This window comes from Patagioenas fasciata, chromosome 21 (assembly GCF_037038585.1).
Source record: "Patagioenas fasciata isolate bPatFas1 chromosome 21, bPatFas1.hap1, whole genome shotgun sequence".
NCBI lineage: Eukaryota > Metazoa > Chordata > Aves > Columbiformes > Columbidae > Patagioenas > Patagioenas fasciata.
The window spans coordinates 394210-408719 of record NC_092540.1 but is presented as its reverse complement, the minus strand read 5'-3'; the positions used below and the strand labels follow the sequence as shown (position 1 = coordinate 408719).

At 60.3% G+C, this 14510-nt stretch overlaps 1 protein-coding gene across 10 annotated transcripts in view; it reads left to right on the top strand.

Moving 5' to 3' along the window:
- The window catches only part of ANKS1A (ankyrin repeat and sterile alpha motif domain containing 1A), a 63695-nt gene that overhangs the window by 23960 nt on the left and 25225 nt on the right, over positions 1-14510 (top strand). For all 10 annotated transcript variants that reach the window (XM_065854524.2, XM_071817771.1, XM_065854526.2 and 7 more), the window contains 3 exons: positions 444-536; positions 3432-3549; positions 9256-9827. In XM_065854524.2, the coding sequence (XP_065710596.1) occupies positions 444-536; positions 3432-3549; positions 9256-9827 (783 nt within the window). The remainder of the gene's footprint in view (positions 1-443; positions 537-3431; positions 3550-9255; positions 9828-14510) is intronic.

The window sequence follows — 14510 nt, the reverse complement described above, 5'->3', positions numbered from 1 at the left end:
CTGCGGGGGCCGGAGGGGCTGCTGACCGAGCTGTGCGGGGCTGCGGGGGCCGGAGGGGCTGCTGACCGAGCTGTGCGGGGCTGCGGGGGCCGGAGGGGCTGCTGACCGAGCTGTGCGGGGCTGCGGGGGCCGGAGGGGCTGCTGACCGAGCTGTGCGGGGCTGCGGGGGCCGGAGGGGCTGCTGACCGAGCTGTGCGGGGCTGCGGGGGCCGGAGGGGCTGCTGACCGAGCTGTGCGGGGCTGTGGGGGCCGGAGGGTCTGCTCACCCAGCTGTGCGGGGCTGCGGGGGCCGGAGGGGCTGCTGACCGAGCTGTGCGGGGCTGCGGGGGCCGGAGGGGCTGCTCACCCAGCTGTGCGGGGCTGCGGGGGCCGGAGGGGCGTGTGGAGCGGGGCCGGAGGGGCGTGTGGAGCGGGGCGGCTGACACTGCTCTTCCCAACCCCAGCGGGAACGGCCGCCCCCGCCGGCCAAACCCCCGCCCGATGAAGAGGAGGAGCAGCACGTGGAGAAGACGACGGACCACGGCGCTTCCTGCGAGGTACGTGGGACATGGTCTGGGATGAGTTATGTGAATGTGGTTTAAAGAACAGATATAACGGTTCAGGAGCTGACTATGGTGTTACCGCCCTTGCGAGTCGGGCTGTGAACGTGGAGTTCTCTTGCGCTCCAGCATGGCTGCTGTCACTTGCCATGGGAATTTCCTTTGTGCGGTTCTTCCCGGGCACCTCTGTGCTGACCTTCAGCCTCACTTTCCTATTCTTGGCTGGAAATTCCCTTAGGAAGAGGTTTCTCTGAACCGCGTTGCCATGTGGACCATTGCCCACTTGTAATGATCCCACCAAATGCTGCTTTGCTCCGCTGGAGCCTGGAGGCCCGTGAGCTCCTGCTTCCTCTGGGCCCCCAGTGGGGAGGAGACGCGTGGGCTGCGGGTCCCGCTGATGCGAACAGGGCCCGTTGTCAAATCCACACGAGACATGAGTAAACATTATTTGCTTTAATAGGATGGGTGGTTTATAGAGATACTGAAGCTGCAAACAGTGCGCAAACAGTAAGATTGCAATGTGGAATTGCGGGCCGATCTCTCCGCGGGTGTTAAAACGGTTTTCGGTGTGTGATAACCAGTCCCGGCCATGCTGGGCAGCAGGTCACGGCATCATTGGAAAGCAGATTTTGTTCAGGATGATGAACACGAGGGAGGGAAACGTGCATTGACTGCTCCTGCTGGGTAGTTTTCCGTACCTAATTATAAAACACCTGCTGCGTTGTCCCTCCATTAGCAGCTTTGGAAACGTAATCCACTAATGGAAACCTTGCTGCCAAATAGACTTGTGCCCAGAGTGACTCGCCGGGGAGATCTTGATTTGCAACCAAAGTCAGGGATGAGAGTTGCGGGAAATGACCTCGAGGTGCCGCGGCGGCTCTGGGCCCGGCTCCGTCTTCGCTCGCTGCCTCTGGGCCGCTCTGCCCTTCGACTGCCGCGTTTACCGCCCCGGAACGCGCCCTCGGGTCGGCGGCGCCAGCGGCCGCCTGCGGGAACCCTGCGGGCGCCCCGTGGAGCTCCTGATCCCCCGGGCCTGCGCTCGCGCTGCCGCCGGGACCGTTTGTCACTGGGTGTCCTGGGGTTGGGCCAAACCCTGGTTTCCAAAGTAGTCTTTGATTCCATTGCCAAGATGGGGCTATCGCTCTGAGCAGATGTGCACAAACAAGAAACTTTCAGCTTTCATCATGGGAAAACGTCAGCACGGACGGGGAAGAGAGCGGATTGTTTGGGGTTCTTTCGCTATCTGCAGACACCTTCTGGGTCTGTAGCTCATTAAGGGTCTGCGCTGTCAGAGTAAACTTGAGTTGCGTTTGTTTAGCGCTCATCTCCGGCAGGGAAGCGCAGGCGGCGGCCGGGCGCCTCAGCTCGCTCTGCAGGGGAGGAGGGAAACGAGTCCTTCGGAAGTCCCCCCGTCCGCTGCCGCGGGGTCAGCGCGCGTTGGAGACCGCGCTCCTCGTTGACGACCTCGTGTTTGGGGCTTGGTAACAGTGAATACTTGCACGTGCTAACCAGCATGTACACATGGATGGAGGGTGAATTGAAGGCAGCTCTGATGCTTTTGTGCCGCCATCTGGTCAGAAGATTTTTTCCCCTTAATTTGCTCGTTATGAGCTCTCTCACCTGCAGAGGAGCAGGTCTTCCCGACAGCTCCTGCCTGAAGCAGGTAGAATACATGAACAGATCCTTTCTCTGCCCAGCACAGCCCGCCTCCTCCCATTGAGAGGGGCGAGTTGAAGGCTGCTGGGCCCGCACAGAGCGGTGGGGGTGCAGCGATGGGGATGCAGTTCTCCTGTCTCCTGCTGCTCGCTCCCATGTCTGCCCAAGGCTCCGTGAGCTCCCAGCGTCCCAGCCAGGCCGCGTGCCGTAGGTACCTACTTGCCTGTAAAGTAAATCTGATGCTTTCACTTCTTAGGGACGTGGTTTAGTGTTGGGTTAATGGTTGGACTTCATGATTTTAAAAGGTCTTTTCCGACCAAATGGCTCTGTGGTTCTGTGGTTCCTGGGACAGGGCTGCCGGGGTCTGGCCAGGAGATGGTGCTGGAAGGCAGCTGAGCGTGCAGCAGGGCGCCGGGCAGCCCAGTTCAGCCCAGTTAGCACTGGGACGGCTCATCCTTGGTGGTGAGGTGGCCCAGCCTGCGCGGTGCAGCCGGGCCCGTCCGGCGCTGTGTGCTGAGCGCTCCTGCGCACCAACAGGGGCTCCAGCAGCTGCCGGGCCCATCAGGCGCTGTGTGCTGAGCGCTCCTGAGCACCAACAGGGGCTCCAGCAGCTGCCGGGCCCATCAGGCGCTGTGTGCTGAGCGCTCCTGCGCAGGCTCTGCCAACCTCACAAAGAAGCTCTAATCGGAGGCTTTTTGGGATTTCAATGAACACAACCGCTGCTGCACATCCTGAGGTTAAACTGAGTTTATAGTGTTGCCTACGGGCTCTTCAGTCCTGAATACGCTGTGCGTCTGAGCTTGGAAGCCCTGGGTCTGACTCTTTGGAGGTGGCAGGGCTTCGGGTGGGTGTCTTTTTTCCCCAGCCATGTCCTAACGGGGCCGGCAGTTGAATAATGAATGACGGTGCAGATTCCAACAGCAACAGTGAGGCTGGGCTGGGATGAGCAGGAGCAGTGGTCTCAGCTCTTGGCCCCCGGCTCTCTGCAGCCCTGTGCTGTGGATCAGTCGGTCGGTGCCAGAGAGCTGCCAGCAGCCTTCAGTGCTGCAAAATAGAGGGGGGGAGGGTATTTTTTTGAGGGGGAAAAAAAGGAGTTTCACATTTTGGATCGCACTCAACAGCGAAAGTGTTGCCTCTGCCAATTCCCCGCTTCAGCCGCGGCATAGAGAGGCCTTGTGCCTGGTGCCGGGACGAGGCGTTGCTTTGCGGAGCGCTGCATTGTGCTGTTTCTCTCAGGCCCCCGCACGAGGAAGGAGCAGGGGGAGCGGAGCCGAGGAAGAGGAGGAGCACCCCTACGAGCTGCTGCTCACAGCTGAAACGAAAAGGCCGGTTGTGGTGGACAGGAAAAGAAAAGGTGAGTGACCGTCCAGAAAGAGCCGTTTGCTTAGATGCGTTTAAAGAAAACACCGAGGGCAGAGGGTAACTGGAACAATTAAACTCTTTGCTGGGTGGGGCGGCTGGGTCTGGATTCCAATTGTTTTGTTTCCTGGTAATCTTCACTTTTATAAAGGAGAGATCCAAGTGTTCCTGTACAAAATGTACACGGAGGAAGGGCAACTCTGCTATTTTGACAACAGAGATTGTGAGAACCTACCCTGTTCACTTAGAAAACAAGCAAATCCTGCATGCAGCCGAGTGTCTGGGAGGGCTGGGGGCTGCGCTGCGCTGGGACGCGTGGGACGAGCCAACGCCAGCGGCCGCCTGAGCCCGTTCTGCACCCAGCTCAACCGGAGCAGCCGCTGCCACGGCGCGTTTGCCTGGGCAGGTGACTTGCCCTGCTCTCCTGGTCGTGAAACCAGCACCCTGCCGTGTGTTAGAGCTCATGGCAGATGTGGACTCACAAAAGAGGAGAATAAACGTGTGGAGCAAGGCCCTTTCTCGACCTGACCGCAAATCAGAGCCAGGTGAAGTGCTGAACTGATCCGTCGGCTCCCAGAGCGCCCTGTGTGCGTTCCAGAGGACCTGGGAGCATCTCGTCTCTTGTTCAGCTGTTGCTGGGCTTTTTGGCTCTTTCGACAACAACAACGGATTTGTTTAGAGGAAAAACTTCTCTTGCTTTATTCAGAAGTCCTGAGCAGGAGTTTGGAAGGTTTCAGTTCGGGCTCTAAACCTGGAAAGCGTCTGTGTGAGGATGAGCAGGGGCTGCCGAGGGCTCGGTGCGGTGCCCTGTAGGGCCTGCAGCTCGTTTGCGTTCTCGCTGCACAGCGATCTCGTTCCCTGGGTCCCGCGCGCTCCCGCTGCTCCGGGCGCCACAGAGGTCGTTGTTTTCCCACCAGCGGCTCCAAAGCCGGTGCTGCCGGGGGCAGTGACGCTGCTTTTCAGGTCGGTGCTTTGCTGTCTCGGCCGGGAACCCGAGCCGTTCAGGCTCCTTTCAGTGTGCGGCTGTTGCTGGTCGTTCACGTGCGAGCTGTTTCTAGCGGTTTTGCTCCTTTCTCTGCCCTCGATCAATATGAGCGAAGCCGAGTCGTAGTTTTGCAGTAGTGGGGGGCACATGCCCGAAGGGCACGTGGAAGCAGCCGTAGCTACGTATGGAACGCGAGGTACACGCGGATGGGGGGAGAGGATGCGTTTAGGGACTGAGTCATTTTGGCAAAACGTTAAACAAGGGCTGTGTACAGGATGGAGCCACAGTCGGTGTGTTGGAGAATTTTCCCACCTCTGGAGCAGGAGGGTCCTGGAGCATCAAAGCAGCAGCTCAGACCCAGGACAAGGAGCAGGCTGGGCCACGGCCTCGGGTTCCCTCTGCGCCCTGGAGCCGAGACTGCGGGCTTCTCCATGGCCTCCAAGCTCTGGAGGAGCCTTTGGCCAGCAGAGGAGGGCTCTGACTCTGTGGCTGCTGCAAAGGGCTTTCCAGGGCACCCCGAGGGGTTTCAGGCCCGTGGGTTTAATGGAGCCTTTCAGATGTGATGGCTGCCTTTGTTGCTCTTGCCGCAGGGCTCTTGCATCCGGTGGCTGATGAATGTGGTATTATCCGCCCGGCTCTGGCTGCTTTGTGTGTGTTACAGCCCTGTGCTGTCACATGCTGGGGCGCTGGGAAAAGTTGGCCCGATGTGTTGGGCAGAGCATCAGAAGTGGTTTGAGCCGAATGCTTTCCCATCGCTTTGGTGAGGACACGACGTGCAATCGCGTGCGTGGAGTCAGGGCGCTCGGGGCTGGTAGCGGCGCTTGGGAATCGGCCAAGGGTGGTGGAGCGGCCAGGACGGACGGACTGCACAGCTCCGCTGGCCGGGACGGACAGACAGACGGACTGCACAGCTCCGCTGGCCGGCACGGACAGACGGACGGACTGCACAGCTCCGCTGGCCGGGACGGACGGACGGACTGCACAGCTCCGCTGGCCGGGACGGACGGACAGACGGACTGCACAGCTCCGCTGGCCGGCACGGACAGACGGACGGACTGCACAGCTCCGCTGGCCGGGACGGACGGACGGACGGACTGCACAGCTCCGCTGGCCGGGACGGACGGACGGACGGACTGCACAGCTCCGCTGGCCGGGACGGACGGACGGACGGACTGCACAGCTCCGCTGGCCGGGACGGACGGACGGACGGACTGCACAGCTCCGCTGGCCGGGACGGACGGACGGACGGACTGCACAGCTCCGCTGGCCGGGACGGACGGACGGACGGACTGCACAGCTCCGCTGGCCGGGACGGACGGACGGACGGACTGCACAGCTCCGCTGGCCGGGACGGACGGACGGACGGACTGCACAGCTCCGCTGGCCGGGACGGACGGACGGACGGACTGCACAGCTCCGCTGGCCGGGACGGACGGACGGACGGACTGCACAGCTCCGCTGGCCGGGACGGACGGACGGACGGACTGCACAGCTCCGCTGGCCGGGACGGACGGACGGACGGACTGCACAGCTCCGCTGGCCGGGACGGACGGACGGACGGACTGCACAGCTCCGCTGGCCGGGACGGACGGACGGACGGACTGCACAGCTCCGCTGGCCGGGGATGGGTATGGAAAACACTCCTGAGTGGTGACGTCTGTCTTGCTTCTCAGCAGAGTCGTCCCCAGGCGCTGTCAGCGGTAACCAGCTGCAGGTAGGACTGACTTGGTTCTTTCTGATGATGTTTTTTAACCGGTATTTAGGTTCTGCTGTACTGCTTCTGTAGGAAGCCCAGCTCGGAGTCCGTGCTTTTGCCCTTCCTCCTGCTCGTTTTCCTTCGTGGCTGACCAGGCGCAAGCAGACGTGTGGCTGTGCTCCAAACCAGAGACCTGACCCAATGAAAAAAGCAAAACACACAGCCGAGAGATTGAACGAAGGCGTCTTTGCCGAGAGATTGAACGAAGGCATCGTTGCCGAGAGATTGAACGAAGGCATCGTTGCCGAGAGATTGAACGAAGGCATCGTTGCCGAGAGATTGAACGAAGGCGTCTTTGCCGAGAGCCAGAGCGTGGCTGCGGGAGCAGCGGGACGTGGGTGTCGCTGCCGGGGTCTCGGGGACGCGGGGAGCCCGCAGGCGTTGGCTGAACGGGTCGGGTCGGCCAGGTGTCCGTGCCGGGGCCTGGGCAGAGGTTCCGCGTGAAGGACGACTCCTTTCTGGGAGAAAAGCGGGAGCTGCAGGACGACACTTTCAAATGCCTGGGGGTGCAGCAGATGGATAGAACTGGGGTCTCTCTGCTTTTCTGACACCTAAATATTTTCCCCCTCTCTGAGTTCACTGTACCCTTGATAAATGAGCGCTACTCATCTTTTTGTCACAAGAGCAGCGATGAGCACAGCATCTGAATCGCGTTGGTAACCGATCCCAAAAGGGTCACCGTGGTGGTTCTGTTCCTGCTGCCCACCCTGAGGCAGCTTGAGCTGGAACCCTACAGCATCCCCTGGCACCCCAGGGTCCCGGGAGCCCCTGTGCTCCTGCCGGGTCCCGCAGTGGTGACGAGGTGACATCGCCTGTCCCTGCCGTGCCGGGCTCCCCTGCAGCTCTCGGCACAGGCCAGGACGTGTCTCTGCCAGATGTTCCTCGCATCTGAGCAAGTGCTGCTGCCCTGGCTTCCTCCGTCCCGCCCTGGCAGCCGCCTGTGTTTCGAGGCCCCTCAGCCCCGGGGGGAGTGGGCGGCCGCGATCTCTGTGCCACAGGAGCCCTTTGTGGCCGGGGCTGCAGCGGGGCACGTGGCCCTCGCCACACCGCGCGTCCCAGCGCTTGGCAGCAGCTCCGGGCCTCTGCCGCCCGCAGAAATGTCGGCGGAGGTTAAGCTGGGGCATGGAAGAAAACATTTCCAAGGAAGGAAAGAGGCTGAGAAGCGAGGCTGTTGATTGTGCAGGAGTTCTTCCCTCCCACTGGGCTAATGTGGCTGTCCCATCAGTGCCGTGTCCCTCTTACCGGGTCGGTAGCTTTTCCCTGTTGACACCAGCCTGTCCTGCGCGCGCAGCGTGTCTGCCCTCGCCGAGGTTTCTCTCCAGTGATGCAGCCTCGTGCTGTTATGCAGGGCACCCGCGGACACTCGGGGCTGGAGACGCCGCGGCGGGCGCTGCTCCCGGCTCTGCCCAGCGCGTGGGGCCTGACCTGTGGCGCCTGCCCTGGGGCCGTGTCCCCTCGGCTGCTCCGGAGCCCGCGATGCGTGTGCCCGTGCAGGATCATCAACAACTACTTCATTGTCCTGGAATCTTTATCTCACAGGATCCAGAATGAAATAAGCCCTCGCATCACTTGGTCCCAGCGAGAAGCGAGCTCTGCCAGCGCTGCCCTGGCAGTTAAACCTCCGCTCAGGCTTTGTCTGTTCCTGACTCAGCTGCCAACAGAATGAGCTGCTTTTAGCGTTTCTGTGGAGCAAACAAGGGGACCAGCTCCGCTTAGCAGACACGGGGTGCAGGAGACCCCGGGGTCTGAAGATGCTTTGAAAGACAAATGATCAGTTCAGCCCTTTCCTGCCTCGCTCCTGGTGCGAGGACAGACCACAAAACCAGCCGGTGGTAGTGTTTGAAAACAGCCTGGTCAAGCTTAGTGCGGAGAGGAGGGGCAAAGAGTTCATCTCACTGTTGATGCTCATAGGCTTTTGGTTCAAGATAAGTGAAGGTCATGAGTGTGCTTTGCCTCGGTGAAACGAGGTTCCTCTGCCTTGCTGCGGTTTGCAAAGCACGCGGTTTCATCTTCACATCTCGAACCCTCCCTGCGTTCCAGAGCCGTGTTACTGGGCGCTCTGCTCCTTCTGTGCGGGGTTGTTCTTCGGTCCTCAGGTAAAAATGTTTGTTCACTAAGTGGAAGTGGTTAAAACCTGACAGTGGCTCTGGGCAGGGGTGAGAACGCTTGGTAAACAGAAGCTGTACTTCTCAGCTTTACAGCGTTTTGCGTCCACGGTTAAACACGTGTGTAAGGTGAGTGCGCGTCTGTGCACGCGCCCGGCGATTGGCACCAGTCAATTATTCATGATTTGTGCGGGGCCCGGTACCTGATACCGAAGGCGCTGGTGCAGCGAGTGTCACGTTTCTGGGCCGGCCCCGCGCTCAGCCCCGGGTGCGCAGCGCGGCGCTCGCAGGACGGAACTTATGGTGGGGCTTTTTATTGCACAAGCTGTTTGTCTCTGCCCGGGCGGGGAGGAGAGGTTCAACTCGGAAGCCACCAGGGAGGAAAGCGGCGTTTTTTCTGGGGAGCGGATTTTGGAGCGCGCGGGTCGGTCGCGGTCCAGCAGCTTTCCCGCCCCGCAGCCCCTGCCAAGAGCAGGGAGCGCTGCTCTAAATAACACTTTGGCCTTTATGGAAATGTATCAGATGTTCCAGGAGCCCCGTCTCCGCTTCTCCTACCTCACTTGCTCTCTCTGCAGGATATAGTTAGCACTTCTCTTAGCCTTATATAGCAAGGCCTGATAGTTAGTGTTAACAGGAATAAAACAACAAGGAGAGCTGCCAGATTGCATAAATCAGGCCAGTGTTTGGAATTTCATAAATGCCACGACTTTGGGTACAAGTTGAGTGCGCGGAACAATACCGAACTGTTCTCTCTTTATCTCTCCCTCCCTCGCTGAGGGAGGGCAGGGGGAGAGCTGGAATTTTGGTGTTTCTTCCATGTTTTTGATTCCCCCTCCCTGTTCTCGTCCCTTGAAGACTGCAGGCGGAGCAGCGGCAGCTGCAGCCAGGACGCCGCCGACGGCCCGGACATCCCGGTTCCAGAGCAGTTTTCGGGGCTGCTCCACGGCTCTTCCCCCATCTGCGAGATCAGCGAGGACCCTTTCAGGCTGGTTTCGTGCGCGGAGCCGGGCGGTGCGGAAGCACCCAGCCGCCCGCCTGCCATGCAGCCGCAGGATGCCGGCTCACCTGCCCCGGGACCCGCGCGGGCCAGCCCTCCGGACCAGACCCAGGCCGTCGTCTACGCAACCGTCCAGCACACGCACGTCAGCCGGGCGGATCCCGGGGCCGTGGTCACGCCCCATGTGCCGCTGCACCCCGGCGGTGCCGAGGAAGAGGGGGACAGAGCCGTGGGCAGAGCCCACCCGGGCAGCAAGCCCAAAGCCGAGCTTAAACTCAGCCGCAGCTTGTCCAAATCGGACTCTGATCTGCTGACCTGCTCTCCGACGGAGGACGATGCCATGGGGAGCCGGAGCGAATCGCTCTCCAACTGCAGCACTGGGAAGAAGCGGCTGGAGAAGTCGCCGTCCTTCGCGTCGGAGTGGGACGAGGTAAGGCCGGCCCTGCCCTGTTCCGCTGGGGCCGCTCGGGCTTTCGGACGGGTCCTGGGTGGTCTTCACTGCTTTACTAACTCTCGGATCACGTTAACAGGCATGCGCTCACTTGTAAGTCGTTAAGGTGTTAAATGCCAAAGGATCAGCTTAACTGGAGTGGGGGAGAAGCAGAACTGCAAGAAGTGGGGGACTTCTCAGAGTTTTTTAAGTTGCTCAGATGCAGAGCTTGATTTCTTTTAGACGCGCCCAGGCTGAGGGCAAGTTGGTAACAGTGCCCTTGCAAACCTCGGTGCTGAGCTCCCCTTCCAGCCCGGCCCCCGGGACTCTGCCGGCATCCGGAGAGGTTTTGCTTCTGGGTCCGTGCAGCTGGGGCGCCAGCAGCGTCCTGGGTTCGTGGGGATGGAAGGAAGGGAGTAATTAGGCTGTGTTTTGTGTGTTTAGTAGCTCCTGCCTTCCTCTTCACGTCTGTATTTCAGAGGCTTGTTAGAAGTCGCTTTATTATAGTCCAGGAGGCCCGTGGATAGTTAAATATTTCATGCTCAGAAAGTTGGCCCTAGCGAACCACTGGGGCGAGATTAAGTGTCCCTCTGAAACTCGGCACCGCAGCGTTACTGAAACATTCTTTGGAGATGATGCTCTGCTGGTCGAGCAGCAGCGCTGCGCGAGAGATAAGCTCAGCTCAGCCGCTCTGTACGCTGGAAGGGAATGAACCCCGGCCCGTGCCCCGCTCGCCCCTCCGCACGCACGGACGCTGCGCCTCGGAGAGAAAACCCTGTTTGGTGGAGGAGGGAGGTACCGAGAGATGCTGGAAGCCGAGTGGGGATCCCCCTGGGCACGAGCCCGTCGTGCGGTCCGTACGCCCACTCCCTGCCGTGTTTCAGGGTCACCGAATAATCCGTTTTCCTCTGTAGCTGTTGTGGTTGTAGAGGCTTCGCTGTTAATTGCCCAGGTCAGTTGTGGTACGGCTGCGAGTGAGGGATTGTGCAGCAGAAGGCTGGTTGGAAAGGACAGGATAATTGTCACGGTGCTTTTCGTGCCCGGCCCAGCTGTGGGCAGCAGGCGCTGAGGAAGGGGCTCACCGGCTCCTCCCGCTCGGAAACCGCGTTTTCCACCCGTGTCAGCCTAACGGGCCACGAGAGGAAAGTCTGCTGCTCCTCCCGTTATGTTTAGGTGAGGAAATGGGAGAAAGAATGTGAAAAATTCACATCTGTCTGCAACGGGGCGAGTCTGGCTGAAAACACCGTGTAGAGAGACGTGTCCTCTTGAGACGGGGCCGGGCCCGCAGCTGCTGCTCCGCCGCCCCGAGCCTGTTGTGCCCCCCTGTTGTGCCCCCCTGTTGTGCCCCCCTGTTGTGCCCCCCTGTTGTGCCCCCCTGTTGTGCCCCCCTGTTGTGCCCCCCTGGTGTGCCCCCCTGGTGTGCCCCCCTGGTGTGCCCCCCTGGTGTGCCCCCTTGGTGTGCCCCCCCGGTGTGCCCCCCCCAGTGTGCCCTTGGTGTGCCCCCTGGTGTGCCCCCTGGTGTGCCCCCCCGGTCTGCCCCTTGGTCTGCGTGGCCGTGCAGGGGCTCGGGGTCTCGCTGGCTCCTGGCTGCGCTCCGGCTGCTGCCGGCGCGGGGGCAGCGGAGCCGTCTCTGCGGAGCAGCGCACAGGGAGCTGCTGACAGTGATTTACACGGCCAGGCCAGTCCTTGCTGTAAGATGTCCTGGAGCAGGATGGTAAGAAAGGGTAAAGATGCACCTGTGGGGAACATCTGGGGAGTTTTTGCAATGATTTCTATGTGCAGAAAGGGGCTGATCTGGCTGGCGATAATGGCAACAATGAGATTTAAACATAAACGTAGTGCTGGTTTTGGAGGTTTAATGAGTCCCTGAATGGGATGGTGCAGCTGCTCTGAATGGGATGCAACTTGCAGCCTCCGAATTTCCCAGGCTAATATAAAACCGTGTTGAGCCGCCCCGTTAGCGATGATTTGGCTCTTCCTCTGTGTTGAGGGGAAACAATGGCAGATTTATGTGCATTATTCTGTTAATTTTGAGAGCCTTTATGCAGGCAGCAGAGGAGGGAAGCGATCCACGCGCAGCTGCAGCGCAGGCTCTGCCGGTGGCCGTGCAGCACTGGCTGTGCTGGGGGACGCGGTGCCGGCGCAGGTGGGGCCGTGGCAGCGCGGGGCCGTGCTCCGCAGCGGGGTCTGCAGCGCGGGGCCGCGTCCCGGCCCCAGCCCGGCGCTGGAAGTGGAAGGTGGCGCCGGCTTTGCCAAAAGGGTGGGATGGGGAAGAAATGATTCACTTGGCAAAGCTCGTCCTGTTCCCGGTTGCAGCTCCCGGCTCCAAGGCCCGGCCCGAACAGCAGCTGCCCACAGCGCTGCGTTGTGCTCTGTCCGCACTCAGCGCCGTCCGTCTGTCCCCGACCCACTGTCCTGCACCGGAGCTCTCACCTCCTGTCCCCTCGGCCGCTGCGGGGAGCAGCTCTTGGGGTACTGGAGCGGTGACCGCAGCGATGACCAGAGCGGTGACCGGGGCAGTGACCAGAGCGGTGACCGCAGCAATGACCGGGGCGGTGACTAGAGCGGTGACCGGGGCGGTGACCACAGCAATGACCAGAGCGGTGACCGGGGCAGTGACCGCAGCAATGACCAGAGCGGTGACCGGGGCGGTGACCGCAGCAAGGTGTGGTGCAGGAGAGGGCGAAGCTGCCCCGCTGCGTGGGCAGCGCGGTGCAGCGCGGTTTGGAGCGGAGCAGCGTGCGAGGGCAGAGCCCGTGGTGAATGTTTGGATCCTCCCGAGCTGGGCTGAGGGCTGAAGTGATAGATCTGTTTTTCACAATCATCCCATAAATATTCAGCAGCCGCCAGGAGCGTGCGGCAGCCGTAGCTCGCTGGGCTCGGCGGCTCCAGCGTCCGTCTCACAAATGAGAGTCGCTTTGTGTTCTGTCTTTAGCTCTTTTAGGGAGAGATTAAAGCTCCTTCGGAAGAGGCTTAGGGAACTGAATAAAACATGCATTTTACTTCGGCTTTTTTTAGGAAACAAGGAAATGCACAGTCCACCACTTTGCCTTTTTCACCAAGTGAATTAGTTGAGGCATTAATGAATATTCTGCAGCTAATTACGGCCCTGGACAGCCATCCTCTCCTGTGGATTCGCGCGGGGTGCTCCGCGTTTCGCTGTCAGCACACGAGGAGTTCTTTCCCGTTTGCAGTACCTGTGGATCCGGTGTTTCAGCTCTTGCAGACTCGCTGTGTGGTCTCGGTGTCACCCAGGGACGGGTGCCAGCAGTAACCGGCACGCGCGGTGCCTCCCGTGCGGGTTTCGAGTTGTTGGAGGTCGTGTCTGCCATGGGGGCTCAGTACCCCATCCCCGTTAACGGCTCCGGGCTGCTCGGGTGCCTGCTGGAATTAACGCCTCAATGGCACAGTTGGCTGAGGACCAGGAGCGTTGGCGTTGAAAGGTGGGGCGGTCAGGACAGCTCTTGCTGCACAAGGGGCCGCTGCCCGGGGCTGGGGGCTGGGGCCGTGTCCCCGTCCCCGCTCGCCCTCTGCCCCAGCGACCTGGTTCAGTTTCCAGGGGAAAAGCGGTAGTGTGGTCAATATTTTTGTTCTCGTTTCTGCTAGTCTAAGCAAGTGTGTCCATCAGGATGTTAATCAACTTAATAATTGGGCTGATTATTCCATTGTCTCCAGATCCCACCGTTTCCTCCTGTTTTTCCTGTGCTGGGGTCAGGAATTCTGACATCACCTCGCGCTGAAGCTCTTTCCCCTTTGCCCGTGCTGAGATTTCCTCCATCCGGGTTGACTTCCCAGAACCAAAGCTTTTGTGTTCCCGCCTCGCAGGTTTCTTTGTGTCTATTGCAGATGGCCGGGCTGTTAAAATTATAAACCAGTACCGCACTGAGCCAATCGGAGCCAAACTGAGACAATTCACTGGTTCTGTAGGTAAATCACTTGGTGTTCTGGTCTGAGAGGTGGATGTGCAGGCCGAGCGTACCCCATTCTGTGCTCGGCAGCAAGGTTGGGGCGTCACAAGAGCCGCGTTTGCCAGCCCTGTGGATCGTGCCGGTCGGCGGGGAGCAGCTCTGCCAAGGCGGGTTTGCAAGACGCAGAGGCTGCAGCCCCTTGGCTTCCCCGAGCTCGGCGCCGATTTCCCGCGTGCAGGCGGATGCACGACGGCTCCTTTCTGCTCCTGTTTGTAGGTCACCAGTTACGGGCTGAACGTGGATCTGGATCAGCCCGTGTGCATCCAGCGTGTCAGGATAACGTGACAGCCGCGTCCGCCGCTGCCGTGCGCTCCCGGTGACCTCCCGAGTGTGTTAACTCGCTCTTTCTGGATCAGGCGCTTTAGAGTCTCGTATGTGAATTATTCGTGCTCCGGTGGATGTTCGGTTATGTAACCATCTTGTGATCGTTACCGGTTTTGGGATTCTCTTTTTCAAGAACAGAAGTGTGCGGGCTGCGGTTTTGGCACAAAACGGAGGTGTCAGGCGCAGCCATCCTGCGCCTCCAGCACCAGCCCAGCGCCCCTGCGTGTTCCGAGCTGGCCCCTTGCCACTGGGCTGTTTGTGCTCAGAGGGGTTTTAAGCTGTAGAAGCAGCTTGTCTGGGTTTTTTATGATTTTAAACCAAATCCACCACATCCCTCGGTTGTGGGAGCTCGGCAATAACGATGTCTCGACCCTTACGCTCACTTGGAACT